This window comes from Staurois parvus, unplaced genomic scaffold, assembly GCF_062004578.1.
Source record: "Staurois parvus isolate SC_StPar_1 unplaced genomic scaffold, SC_StPar_1.0 ptg000096l, whole genome shotgun sequence".
Taxonomy (NCBI): Eukaryota; Metazoa; Chordata; class Amphibia; order Anura; family Ranidae; genus Staurois; species Staurois parvus.
Genome location: NW_028317892.1, coordinates 6,084,566 through 6,099,219, shown reverse-complemented (window position 1 = coordinate 6,099,219; position 14,654 = coordinate 6,084,566). Strand labels below are relative to the sequence as shown.

The 14,654-nt window shown below is 40.3% G+C and overlaps 1 protein-coding gene across 1 annotated transcript; it reads right to left on the bottom strand.

The window, feature by feature from the left end:
• Positions 1 to 2,289: 2,289 nt before the first annotated feature.
• On the bottom strand, positions 2,290 to 14,395 carry TINCR (TINCR ubiquitin domain containing). The gene is made up of 2 exons (XM_089670868.1): positions 14,074 to 14,395; positions 2,290 to 8,016 (listed from the first exon to the last, which is right to left on the bottom strand). Exons 1-2 carry the CDS (start codon positions 14,334 to 14,336, stop codon positions 8,013 to 8,015), a joined length of 267 nt encoding a protein of 88 aa, XP_089526994.1. The 5' UTR covers positions 14,337 to 14,395; the 3' UTR covers positions 2,290 to 8,012.
• Positions 14,396 to 14,654: the final 259 nt, after the last annotated feature.

Sequence of the window (14,654 nt, the reverse complement as noted above, 5' to 3'; positions counted from 1 at the left end):
CGCCAACATTTTGCACAGCGCTTTACAAAATGAAGGTAGACACTACAGTTACAATACAATTTGGTAGAAGAGGAAACAGAGGGCCCTGCTCATTAGAGCTTACAATCTAGGAGGAAGGGTTGAGTGATACAAAAGGTAATAGCTGTGGGAGAGATCAGCTGATGGAGGAAATAAATTGAAGTTTACTAGGTAGAATCAGGATAGGCTTCTTTAAAGAGAAAGGTTATCAGGGATCGTCTAAAAGTGGATAGATTAGGAGATAGCCGGACAGATTGGGGTAGGGATTTCCATAGGATGGGAGAAGCTCAGGAGAAGTCCTGGAGGCGAGCATGGGAGGAAGTGATAATATCCTTAGACCCCTTTAAAGTACGGGTCTTATAGCGCTTTTTCACCATCTACATTTCGTGGACACACTAATTGTTCTGCCTTCCGAGGACATTATGTTGTCCTCTCTGCAATATTGAATATGGCCACTAGATGGAGCCCAGAATAAATTTACTGGTTTGCAGAAGCTGGAGACTGTTTAACTTTAATAAGAGCTTCCATCATCCCTCATTCTGAGAAAAGATAACAGGTGCATCCTGAGAGTTCAGACTCCATCTTAAAACTGAGAAAGAGGAAACCAGTCATTATCCTTGCAGTACATGTCGATGGGCTAAATCTACATTCCCTACAGGCAGCATCTCTGGTGAGCATGGACTTATTGCCATCTACAGCCTAGTTATTTCATTATGTTTTTGTATGTTTCATACACTGATTGTATGTATTTCTCATCTGGTTTTCCAATAGTTTTACCAACCCTCTTTTGTTAATAAAACTGCAGAATAGGAGGGTTTAACTGTAAGTTGAGTCACACACGGGGAAATGTGTAGTGAGGACAGAACAATAATAAAATTGATTTAGCATGATATAACGTATTTGGAATATATGCGTGGAATACTGTTTTTCATGTTTTAATTCAAATTAGCTTCTTAGTGATCTGAAGGAATACTTGATGCAGTGAATGACATGATAATTTGCTTTCTTGGAGTGCTTGGCACATAATCACTTATGTGTACAAGCCGTTAATAAACACAATTCTCTGATCTTGGGTCTCATTTGTATAATATTTGTATTTTTTTTTATTTAAACAATTGACCTTGATTTACCATAATGTGTACTGTATACTGCAAGATCTCACCATGCCATGTAGTTGAAAATAAATTCTTGCACGTGTGCAATTATTAATTTATTCTTTTCAGGTGAGGGATGCTATTAACTATGTACAGTAAAATGCTTAAAATGCCACTAAATTACAGGCTTGTATGGCTGCTGATGATTTCCCCCACCTAGTTAATAATTTGCTTGACTGAAGAGAATAATTGATATCTATGTTATAATAACATGTTATGACGTGGAATAGGGTTTTAAAAAATCAAATGGTGGCTGGGTATACAAGCCCTTACCAGCATCAGCCTGGGTTCACACTGATGTGGTGCGGAATTCGCGGTTTCTGTGCGAACTCCGCACCGCATCACAATTGCACCCTCTTCATGTGAACCACTGCGGGTGTGTATGTTAAGTTAGCAACACCCCGAAATCGGTCCGCAAAACGCAGTGCGATGTGCAGAATCAGATTGCATAGATGTGAATACCCCTGCGTTCCGATTCTAGTACGGACCAAAAAAGGGCCCTGCACCTTTTTGGTGCTCATGCGGTGCGATTTGAGCCATACAAAATGTATGCCTCAAATCGCACCGCACAGAATTCGCATGTGATTTGCACAGGAATGTGGTGCTGTTCCTGTGTGAATCACATACGATATACCGCACCACATATATGTGAACCTACGCTCAAGATGTAATAGTGAAAGCCACCATATGTCATCATTGTTGATACTCCACAAGTAACAGTTTAATTTGTTTATTAATGTATAGTATATTACTCAATACACAATATACAGTGCAACTGTAAAAATAAAGGTTGCTTTGGGATATTTGCGCAACTCTGGCAACAACAGGCTGATAGTTCATCAACAAACTGATCTTAGTGCTCAGTTATAACCAGTTGTGTTCTGAAAGGTCCTTGAAAAACAGAAGATTGGAAAACTCAAGCCAATATTATTTCGTTATTGAATTTGTGGAGAACAGGAACCAGGCTCCTTGGCATTAAAACTAACATTTTATTCATGTGCAAAGTATCATGCTACATTGTTCAAGGTAAAACATTATCCTTTTCTTTGCAAAAAAATGAAGAGGGAGGGACCCCCTAGGACTTGGGACTTTGAAGGCTTAAATAGTACCAAAAATATGAAAAAAGTAAAAAATTTTATTTGTGAAAAATTGTTATGACACATAGACATACAATACAATACATCACACAGAGTCATTGTACAGCACTGAAACCAGAATATGAATTTACACAATAAGGATACCCAGTATGACTATGTTTGACTGGCCATAGAGGATATGAATTATGGTATCATCACGGTGGATGCTGAGACCAGAAACAAAGGACAGTCCTTTAAGGTGGATTCTTCCAACCAATACCTATGACTGGTCCCCAAATACTGGATGGGATTTATCCTGGAGCCTGGAGAGTAACAGTCTGCTGATCACCTGATTTGCTGACAATCCTCTGAGTTACCTTTCAGATCCAGATGACCAGGAGTGGTTTAATTTACTCAAATGCATGAATTATTGCACTTTCTGGTTAGTGCAATATACATTCGTTTACCAGCCACTGGAGTCACGGAATTCACTCTATGATGTTTATTGGACTTTGAATTTATTAATATATATATTATATTTGTGTCACTTCTACACTTTATACGTCAAATCAAGATGTTATTTTCACCATCAGATACAGTGCTCCACTGTGCATGTTTTTACATTTATTGCATCATATATATATATGTTGATATATTTATTTATTCATTATCTGTCTAGCGCTGCATTTTGCAATTATTGTGTATTATCCCGTTTTGCTCTTTTTTATGTATTATGTATATTTTCTTCAATTGTAGACATGAATGCTTCCTATTTTCATGCCGCCCAGACTGGGGGTTCGGCAGTTTTGAACTTGTATGGTGGTCCTCTCTTGGCCCGATCCCCGGCACGCTGGGGCTGCACCACCATTGCTCACTGGTGGTTGTGGCTCTGTTTTTGGCTGTCTGGGTTACAGCGGCTTGGACATGTCCTGCCTCTGTGCCTGGCGGCCTGTTTGGCATGTCAGCGGTCCGCTGATGCTTGATGTCTTTCCGCAACTGGGCGGGGCAATGCTGCGCACTGACGTTCTGGGGGGAGGTTCCTAGCGACGTCCATGCTGATGCAGCATGGGTCCAACGTCCTCTAACGCCATCCATGCTGGATATCATCACTGCTCTAATTAGGCTCCTATATTACAGGGAGCTTTCTCGTGTCCTCTAATAATCCTCCTTCTCTGTGAGCTGACATATACGGTTTTGACACGCTGCAGGTTCCTTCCTGCATATATTGGGGAGCAGTATTTTTATGGGTCTTGGTAAGCTACTCTGCAGTTATTTTTGGGTAGCCCTTTTTGTGCATTAAAGTGCTTTTCTGGTTTTGTCCAAGAGCTGTCAGTTGGACATTTGTATTTACATACTATTTATTAATCTCTTTAAGGACAGCACTATCGAGTGGTTTATATCTGTCCTTGTGAGCCAGTGTACACGGTTTCTTGCAATGCTGCAGCTTGGTCCTGCATATATGAGAGAGCACTATACCCAGGCCTCTTTGGTAAGCCTCTTTGCTTCCTCCTTTTGAGCACCCCTCTTTTTAGGCCCTACTGGGCTTGCTGTGAAATTATTATGTGGTCCTATATATTTATATAGTCCTCTCTTTTCCATTACAATAATATTGATGGGATGAATGACGGAATTGGACATATTTGTCTTTTAAGCCCTATACTATATTTACTGTGGTAATATAAAGAGGAAATGCAATAAGATTTTTTAAGTTATTTAGATTTTTTTAAATTATTTTTACACTTTCCCTTTCATTTTTTTTTTTTATCACTTTTAATGCTATCACAGGGAATGCAAATATCCCGTATAACTTCAATGGATGTTGTCATATATTCTTTTTTGAGAATTTTGGGGTCTGTCAGACTCTAGATATCTCCTCTGCCCTTACATTATCTAATCTCACCAAGATCAGTGTGATCATATGCTTTCCCAATTTACAAATGGCGCTGTTTATATCCTGCGAAACAGCTGTAGGTATCATCCTGGTATAACCATTCAAAGTCCAGTGATGTACCAGTACGTCGCTGGACCTTGTTGGGTGTATATGCTATTTTTTTTTTTTTTGTATGCAGCCTGTGGGCTGAATGAAAAAAAGAGAAGAAATCTCTGCCAGAATAAGTGTGTGGTATGCCCACCATTAGAATATACCACCCTGCATCCACCCACTTCTAATGGTGGGCACACATTAGGTCACACTTTACCACATGCGCCAGTTCCAAGATTGTACAAATGTCTAAATAGTGGCACGTTTTAATAAAAATTGTCCACGTACAAGTGGTACCCCATATGGAAAGAGGATGACACCAAGTCCCAATCTATCTTGCCACTGCTCCCCATGTAGTCTGGACATCCGGGGGGCTCCACGTGACTATCTTTTCCCTCAAAAATCCGAAACTTATAAGTATAGCCTGTTGCCCTCTCACAGGTCTTCTGCATCTTGATCCCATATCTGGCACGCTTGCTGGGGAGAAATTGTTTGAATGCAAGGTGGCCAAAAAATTAATGAGGGACTCATCAATGCAGATGTTTTGCTGGGAAGTAAAGACATCTGCAAATTTTTGGTTAAGGTGATTTATGAGGGGCTGAATTTTGTGGAGCCGGTCAAATTCAGGGTCACCTCAAGGACGACAGAGTGTATTGTTGTTGAAATGCATAAAACACATTATACGCTCATATCTATGCCTGGCCATGGCAGCAGAGAACACGGGTATATGATGAGTAGGGTCTGTGGACCAATACAACCACAATTAATTTTTTTTAGTAATGCCCGTGTTGAGGGTAAGGTCCAAAAAAATTTAAACTTGGAAACCGTAATGAGTTTCCATGTAAATGGTCTGGCAAGGTTTTAATTTGGGTTGGTGGTGACACATTGTTGTGCATATAAATTGCTTTGATCCACAATCGACGCATACAGATCTTCCATGAAAAACAGCTACAAAAAATCAAGGGGAGTAGTTAAATTTGCTGTTTCCACCTGAATTCCGGGTTGGGCAGTGAATGGGGGAAGTACGGGTGCTGCAGAATTTGTGGACTGCCAATCGTGATTTCCAACACATCTGGAAGAATACTAGGGGCTCTACAGGCCTGTGTGCGAATTTTTGGTGGTTGCGGGACAATGCTTGTGCTCGCCACCGCACCAGCTTGTACTACACTTATTATTATTATTATACAGGATTTATATAGTTTATACAGTTTGCTCAGCGCTTTACAATATAAACTTATGGGACTCGCCACATCACCAAGTGATACTGCAGTGCTGTTATGTGAAAGACCTGGATATACTAGGCCGTTGGTGCTTGCCAGTTCACCAAAAGGTAGAGCACTAGTACTGGCACTCTGCTACATATGAGAGTCATCAAAATTTACCGGCAAGTGCAAGCAGAGATCAGGCCTGATTCTGCGAACACTGCGGTTTTGTGTGCTATGTATCAAGTGACAGTGATCTACTGACACTGCACTTGCTGGGGGAGAAGGGGAGGGGTAAGCGTAGGGGCTAAACGCAGGTGCTGGCAGGTGACGGGGCTGATCTCGCTAACGCTGCGTTTTTGGGGACACTATACTAATGTGAACGCTGGTATAGTGCTGATCTGATCAAAGACATTGATCCGCTCAGACACTATACTAGCAATGGAGGTTTATTGTGTATGAGCATGTTCCTGGCAATCAAGGGGTTAAATGTGATGACTGGTGTACTGATGGGCAATCTGACGCTATCTGGGAGGGGCGTGAAAACCATGGGAGCGTGAATCACGTATATATACGTGATTTTGCTCACCCGTGCTGCCCTGTAGCAATATTTCTGCTATAGGGCAGTCAGGAAACGGTTACATAAGCAGTTTGTGTTATGGTGCTGCATTACTTTAACTGACAATTGTGCGATCATGCAATGCTGCACCAAAATGAAATTTATGTCCTTTTTTCCACACAAATTGAGCTTTCTTTTGGTGGTATTTGATCACCTGTGTGTTTTTATTTTTTGCACTATAAAAAAAGACCGACAATTTTGAGAAAAAAAACTATATTTTGGACTTTTTACTATAAGACATGTCCAGTAAAAAAATGTAAAAATCAAATTTTGTCATGAATTTTGGCCAAAATGTATTCTGTTCCATGTCTTTGGTAAACAAAAATCCCAATACGTGTAAATTAATTGGTTTACATGAAAGTTATAGCGTTTACAAATGGCGGTATAGATACCGGCTCATGGCGGCGATCAGCGACTTATAGCGGGACTGCGGCGGACATTCTGACACTGGGGGGGTCTGACTTGGGGTCACTGACATCCCCAGTGACACCAATACAGTGATCAGTGCAAAAAAAGAGCACTGACACTGTACTAATGACACTGGGGAGGAAGGGTTTAACTTTAGAAGGCAATCAAAGGGTTAACTATGTGAGGGGAGTGTATTACTAGGGGGCGGGGTGCTTCACTCTAAGCACACTGATCCGGAAGGCTAAGCTCAGCAATCCGGATCAGTGTGCTCAAACTGACAAGGAGGAGAGCTCCATTGAAAACAATGCAGCCGTCCTCTCTGTCAGTGTTTGTCAGTATTTGCCGGCAATCGCCAGGCTCCGGCTTAGGGGGTCCCTCCTTCTTCATTTAAGTGTTATTTTGGGGATGGCGGCTTACAATCAGGAATTTTCCCTCTTTTTCTTTCTATGCAAAAAGGCCATTAATGTTATGGACACTGAGCCCTCTTCCTGTTTCTACATTGACTAAATTATTACCAGGGAATTGCTTTGAGTGCCCTTTGATTCTCTTTTCAAGTAATTAGTTATTTCTAGCCATCTGATGTGTTCTGTGAGTTTTATACCGGGTTGTATAGAATGTTGGTTGAGATGAAACTGTCTAGTCAAGTTTCTAGACACAGTGGGGTTTATTTACTAAAGCTGGAGAGAGCAATATTAGATGTACTTCTGCATAGACGCCAATCAACCTCCCGGTTTTATTGCCAAAGTTTAACTGAACAAGCTGAGGTTAGATGCTGATTGGCTAACAAGCATAGGTGCACCAGATTCTGAGTGAACCAGTTTTAGTAAATCTACCCCAGTATGCCTAATCTGCAGAACATAGGGGGTCATGAATTCTGAAATATTCGAAAGATGGAAGGATTGTTTAATCATTCACTATCTTTAATATAATTTACTTTTTACAAATACAGTTGAGAGATGGACAGTACATTTAAATAAAATGCATCTATTTACAATAATAAAATGCAAATTTCCATACTGTTGGGATTTAAAGTACAGATCTATAGGAATATTGATGTATTCAATTACCATTGTAGACAGTAGCAGTTACTGCTTTGCTATGCATAAGACACAAGAGAATTCCATTGAGCACCTTTCAGCTTATGCGCAAGTCCCTTTCCAGCATCTTACTTGTTGGTGATCCTACAGCTGATACGATGAATAATGATTACACAGTAAGTGCTGGCTTCAGGAACTTGGTGATATCGGATTGCTGAAAAAAAGGCATGCTCATATACAGGATGAGCATGTTAACAATGAACTCTTTCTGTTTTGTATAAACACAGATCCAGATACAGTCACAGTTTTGTATAAAAGTTTCACTACACATAAGGTGGCCATATATTGTGGCCATAGCAATGTTCCTTTTTAATGCAGCTCTTAAATGTTCTGCAAAGCTTAAAAATTGGAATTAAGGACACCACCTTTATTGCTGCAATTCTGTGATTCTAAGATGCATTCTCTCCAGAGAAATGGCACGTGCAATCTTCTGTCAAATTCATCTGTATTACCTTTGCTACCTGTATATAGAATAAAATAAAAAAGGGAAAATAAGCACACTTTTTTTTTCTTTTACTGTAAATTCATATACCAGCAGAGCAAAATTGGTCTGGTAATTCATACAGCTGGCCATGTTGATAACCTGTACACCTTTCAAAACCCAGGAGTGTCCAGAATAAGGCTTGTTCTTCAACACCTCTGGAGCTACAGTAGCTGTGGGAATTTATGGTTTTTGATTAACTTAGTTAAATTGCAAGCAATTAAATTGCTACCTACATACCTGGTGAACTAGAGAAAAGAAACATTGGTGTCATTACATGTTTACCATGGGTAATAGGCTAGTAAAAAATTGAGTTGTAACTAAAAAAATATTTCACATAAACACTACTCCCAAAATGACAGGAAAGGCATACCAAAACACTGTCAAACAAGGTGAATGTATAGTGGGAAAGGGCATAAACACTTGGATAAAGATTTTAAAGTAAAGATGTGCTAGTAAAAGAGAAGTAGGGAAGCAACATATAGTTGGGACATGAGGACTCTGAAAAAACAGAGAAGTGGAGAAAAAAAAAAAACAGAGACAAGGAGGTAGAAGGAGTTTATTACCAGTAGATGGCATAGTGTTAGGAAATCTGCTATATGGATAAGGCAAGATACCCTAAGGTATGCCAAAGTACTTTTACTGGAATCTAGGGACCAGGGTGGTTTTTAATAGAACTCTATAAATAGTATAATATAATCTACACCTACAGCCTCATTCACATGGGCGCTGTGGCCTTTACAGTATGAATCGGCTTTTTGATCTGTAGGCCACATTCACATGGGGGCTGTGGCCTCTACAGCTGTTTGTTTAATTGGTTGGATCCACCAGGAGCTGTGTGGAAACAGCTTATGTAACTGTGTAGGGATGCAGTGGCTGTATGGACACAGTCATTCATCCTATTTTCACAGGCGTGAAGGAGCATGAAGCACACTGCCTGCATTCAGTACCTCTCACTCACCACTGTCAAATTCAGAAGAGCGGCTGTATCCATGCATTCACTGCATACCCATAGAGTTACATAGGAGGCCTACATGCAGCTCCTGGCAGCTCCAGCCGCATAAACAGATGGCCAAATGGCCAATTCACACTATATGCCCACAATGCCCTTGTGAATGAGAACTAAAGATTACCAAGTGATAGTAGAAGTATTTTGTTCCTTTTAATGCTGGAATATGGGCTTTAGCAGTGTTGACTCTGTGTATAAGCTTTCTTGATTCAGAAGTTTCAGATTCATAATAAACCTCAGCTCTAAAGGTTGGTTGTCTGACTGTGACAGGTTAAATGTTCAGTAGAATACCCCTATCCTGTTTATGATGCCTACAGTGGTTTGGTACTTCAAAAGTCTGTAATGTTCCAATGCCACAATAAAAGTCTGGTTACAATATGCTTGACAATATCTTGATATAGCTCACTTGGCTTTTCTGTGGCATTGAAGCAGTAAAGGATTCTTTCTAGCAACTTGACCAGCAGCTCATTTTTGTTCATGTATTATCATATTGTGCTCCTTCAAAAGAACTATACTGTCTTTTTTCAAAGCAGCTTGTATTTCTCCAGAGATTACTAGTGTGTTTTTCTTTGTATCCCGAACAATTCTTGTATCCTGAACAATTCTTCTGGGAGTTGTGGCTGCAATCTTTCTTGGTCTACCTGTACTTGGCTTGGTATCAAGAGATCCCAGAATTTTCCACTTCTTAATAAGTGATTAAACAGCACTGACTGGCGTATTCAAGGCTTTGAATATCTTTTTATACAATTTTAGATAATTAAAAAGTCCCATTACCTTGTTACGCAGGTCTTTTGACAGTTATTTTTGGATCCCCACGGCTTAGTATCTAGCCTGCTAAGTGCACCCACATGAAAGCTAACAAACTCATTGACTATTTATACACAGATACTAATTGCAATTTAAAAAGCCTCAGATGTGGGAAATGAACTTTTAATTGCCATTTTAACTTGTGCGTGTCGCCTTGTGTGTCTGCACCAAGACCAAATTTTCCAGGGTTTGTAAACTTTTGATCAGGGCCATTTGGGTGATTTCTATCATTATGTTTTATAAAGGAGCCAAAGAATGATATGATAATACATGGCAATATATGATCACTATCATTAAATAAAACACATTTTTTTTGGCATGATCAGTCATATTTTAAATATTAATGCCAAAAGTTCACAATTTCGGCCAGGGTATGCAAACTGTTGAGCACAACTGTATGTGGAGCCACCTGTAAAAACACGCACAATCAACCAATTAATCAGACAGAAGAGTTTTAAACTGAAGCTTACAAAAATAAATCAGAGTAGGCAGAGAAATGCAAAAAGGTGAGGTAATGCATATACACTGCTCAAAAAAAATAAAGGAACACTTTTTAATCAGAGTATAGTATCAAGTCAATTAAACTCCTGAGATATTCATCTGGTCAGTTAAGTAGCAAAGGGGTTGTTAATCAGTTTCAGCTGCTTTGGTGTTAATAAAATTAACAACAGGTGCACTAGATAGGCAACAATGAGACAACCCCCAAAACAGGAATGGTTTTACAGGTGGAGGCCACTGACATTTTTTTCCCTTCTCATCTTTTCTGACTTTTTATCATTAGTTTTGCATTTGGCTAGGGTCAGTGTCACTACTGGTAGCATGAAGCGATACCTGGAACCTACAGAGGTTGCACAGGCAGTCCAACTCCTCCAGATGGCACATCAATACGTGCCATTGCCAGAAGGTTTGAAGAGCATGGAGGAGATTCCAGGAGACAGGCAATCACTCTAGGAGAGCTGGACAGGGCCGTAGAAGGTCCTTAACTCATCAGCAGGACCGTTATCTGCTCCCTTGTGCAAGAACGAACAGGATGAGAACTGCCAGAGCCCTACAAAATGATGTCCAGCAGGCCACTGGTGTGAATGTCTCTGACCAAACAATCAGAAACAGACTTCATGAGGGTGGCCTGATGGCCCGACATCCTCTAGTGGGCCCTGTGCTCACTGCCTGGGACCATAGAGTATTTGCCATTGAACACCAGTATTGCCAGGTCCACCATTGGCGCCCTGTGCCCTGTGCTCTCAGCAGGTTCACCCTGAGCACATGTGACAGACGTGAAAGGGTCTGGAGAAGCCGTGGAGAACATTATGCTGCCTGTAACATCATTCAGCATGACCATTTTGGTAGTGGGTCAATGATGGTCTGGGGAGATATATCCATGGAGGGACACACAGACCTCTACAAGCTAAACAATGGCACCCTGACTGCCATTAAGTATAGGGATGAAATCCTTGGACCCATTGTCAGACCCTACACTGGTGCAGTGGGTCCTGGGTTCCTCCTGGTGCACTACAATGCCCGGCCTCATGTGGCAAAAGTATGCAGGCAGTTCCTGAAGGATGAAGGAATTGATTCTACTCCTAGATTGTAAGCTCTGAGGAGCAGGGCCCTTTTTTCCCTCTTGTATTGAACTGTATTGTTGCTGTATTGTCTCCCGTTATATTGTAAAGTGCTGAGCAAACTGTTGGCGCTATATAAATCCTGTATAATAATAATAATACCATTGAATGGCCCCCACGCTCGCCTGACCTAAATCCAATAGAACACCTCTGGGATATCATGTTTCGGTCCATCCGACACCTCCAGGTTGCACCTCAGACTGTCCAGAAGCTCAGTGATGCCCTGGTCCAGATCTGGGGGAAATATCCCAGGATACCAACCATCATCTCATTAGGAGCATGTCCCGATGTTGCCAGGCATGCATACAAGCATGTGGGGGCCATACAAACTACTGAGTACCATTTTGAGTTGCTGCAATTAAATTTCAGCAAAATGGACTAGCCTGCTGCATAATTTTTTCACTTTGATTTTCGGGATGTCTTTGAATTCAGTCCTCTGTAGGTTGATCAATTTCATTTCCATCAAATGATGGGGCATTCTTACGTTCCTAACACATTACTCAGTCCATAGTATAGATAGCCAGCATGATATTTTTCCCCATTAAGATCTGATGTGTTTCCAAAGTGCTCCTTAAATTTTTTTGAACAGTGTAGTATAAGAGGTGTGACAATATAATTCCTGGAATGCATGCAGCGTAGCACTATGGTGGTGAGTCACACAGCCATTTGCACTCAAACGTGTTCTGACATGTTCTAACTTGCACATGCCTGGGTCGAAGACCAGTTGACTCAGTCTTTACGAAGTAGAAAAAGAAATAACACGTGTTTGTGTGCAATTGCGCTGTTGGCAGAAAATTAGTTACAGGAATCTGGAGCAACGAATTAATATAACATTTTGTGTTAAAATTGGCAAAAGTGTGAGTGAAACTTTAGCCCTGTTACATCAGGCTTATGGTGAACATTCCATGAAGAAATCATGTGTTTTTGAATGGCATAGGCGCTTTGAGGAAGGGCAGGAAGATGTCCAAGATGACACAAGAACATGATACAGTGGTCAACTACCAATGTTATTTGGAAACTTTGAAAAGGTTATGGGAAACTGTTCAGAGTAAAAGATTGGAACTCTGGCCTGACAAGTGGATTCTTCACCACGACAATGCTTCTGCACATGGTAAGTGTTCGCGAGTTCCTGGTCTAGAAATCTATTCTGAAACTTTACCAACCACCTTATTTCTTGACTTAACACCCTACAACTTTTGTTTTTTTACAAAATTCAAAAATGCCTTAAAAGGACACAGATTTGATAACATTTTGAAAATCCAGTGCGCCGCGACAAAGATAAAGCATAGCAATTGGGAAAACGAATACATGAATGTTTCTGCTTCGCAGGTTGACTACTTTGAAGGTGACAACAGCTGCTAGTGTATAGGTAAGCAAGCATTTTTTTACAGTCCATTCCAGGAATTAGATTGTCACACCTTGTTTAACAATATGTAGCCATTACAAAACAGGAACCACTAGGAGCAATGCACAAATACAGCACTAGAAACCCAATAGTCAAAGATTACAGAGGGCTGACTAACGCAATAATTGAAGCAGTAAATAATCCAATTGCACACAGGCAAACAGCTCTAGGTACATGACCACCTCCCGTTTAGGCTCAGCACTCTAGACAAAGTTGGAACAGTGGTCTATTCAGTGACTGGGTCATCTCAGGAATCTGGGTGGTATTGTACTGCAACCCAGCTGCCTGCTTGTCAAGATTAACACTGGAGTACCTAGTTACAGATTATATAGTCATTTATGTCTCATCTGGTGTGGCCTCTCTGAGCTTCTGAGCCTGGGAGAGATAGCAATTTATACTCCCTGGGTGTGTCCAGAAGTCCAGGGGCTTGTGGGATTGTGGGAATCCAGAAGTGTTGTGTGAAAATAAGGTAAGTAGACCCTCACCTGCATCTGAGCTTGGAAATTAAAAGGGAACTCCACTATATTTCTTAAAAGTAGAAGATGAAGTGATGTGAGTCTCCTGAATTTTCAATATGTGCATCATTAAAAGGGCTGAGCAGAATCACAAATATTTCTACAGGTAAATGTATATGTATTTCAAATTTATTTAGTTGTTTGGATGCAGAAAACATATATTGTGACATCTGGCCTTTGTACCACAATAATTTCTAGTACATGATATAAATATGGTACTAATTTGAGCAATACCTGTACCTACTGTAATGCCTGTGAGCAAGCCCTTAGAATTAAACCCATCTGGGGTGTTGGATGGAGACAGAATGTATGCATTCACTTTGGGTTTCATGATAAAAAACAATACACAAGAATTTAAGATGGAATACAACTCTCACCTATTCCTACACTTTTGTGGAAGTGGAGATGGGCTGTAGGAGCCGGCACCCTAACAGAATTTTAATGACGAGCAGGGGTGGTTTGGAGCGTTGTTGCAGATTTGGGTATATGTCTATTGTTAAGCAATACCTTAATACAGATACATTTCTAAGACATACTGTATACCTTTCTCAAACCAGTATAACATACCGTAATTAAACATTCATATGTGTTTACCTAAATCACAAGGAAACTAAAATTTAGATAAAAAAAATCCATGATCTCATTCGATTGTAAACATTTCTTTCCAAATAAATCTACCTACCTTGCATTTTTGTGCACAAGCAAAAGAACTGCACCACTTTTGATGTTGAGGTCCTTAATAGTTTCATATTCTCCTAGTTCTCTCCCATTGTAGGAAAAACATTTCTTCCAAGAGGTAATTCCTTGTTTTACTAAATTAACCCTGATGTCTTTAATAGTGTCTCCTGGTCTGACCATCACAGGCAGCATCTGGAAGTCCTCCGGTACGTGAACTAGGATCTCAAATTTTACCCAGTGTAAGCTTAATCGCCTTAGTTTTTCCATAGCACCATGTTTTAAACATTTTGCAAGAGCGAAGAGGCGAAACCTTGGAAAGGAATCTGAATAAATTAAATTCTGGAGTTTCTTGTCTGACAGGTATTAGCTGCATTCTTTGTGAAGATACAAGTTGCACACCAGGCATGCACAGTCTTGTGCAGATGAAGGCTTACGTGATCATAGGTTATTGTACCAACTTGCATTTTCCTGTGTTAATGTTTGCAGATCAAGTAGATATATGACTTGCTTATATACTGTATTTGATAAAAATCAAATAACTAGTAATGTTTGGTTTTCTATTCCATTCTTGAACCAATTGCAGAG

What these genes read in the sequence shown, in the direction of transcription:
- TINCR (XM_089670868.1), bottom strand. Translation starts at nt 14,336, where the DNA reads ATGGAAAAACTAAGGCGATTAAGCTTACACTGGGTAAAATTTGAGATC.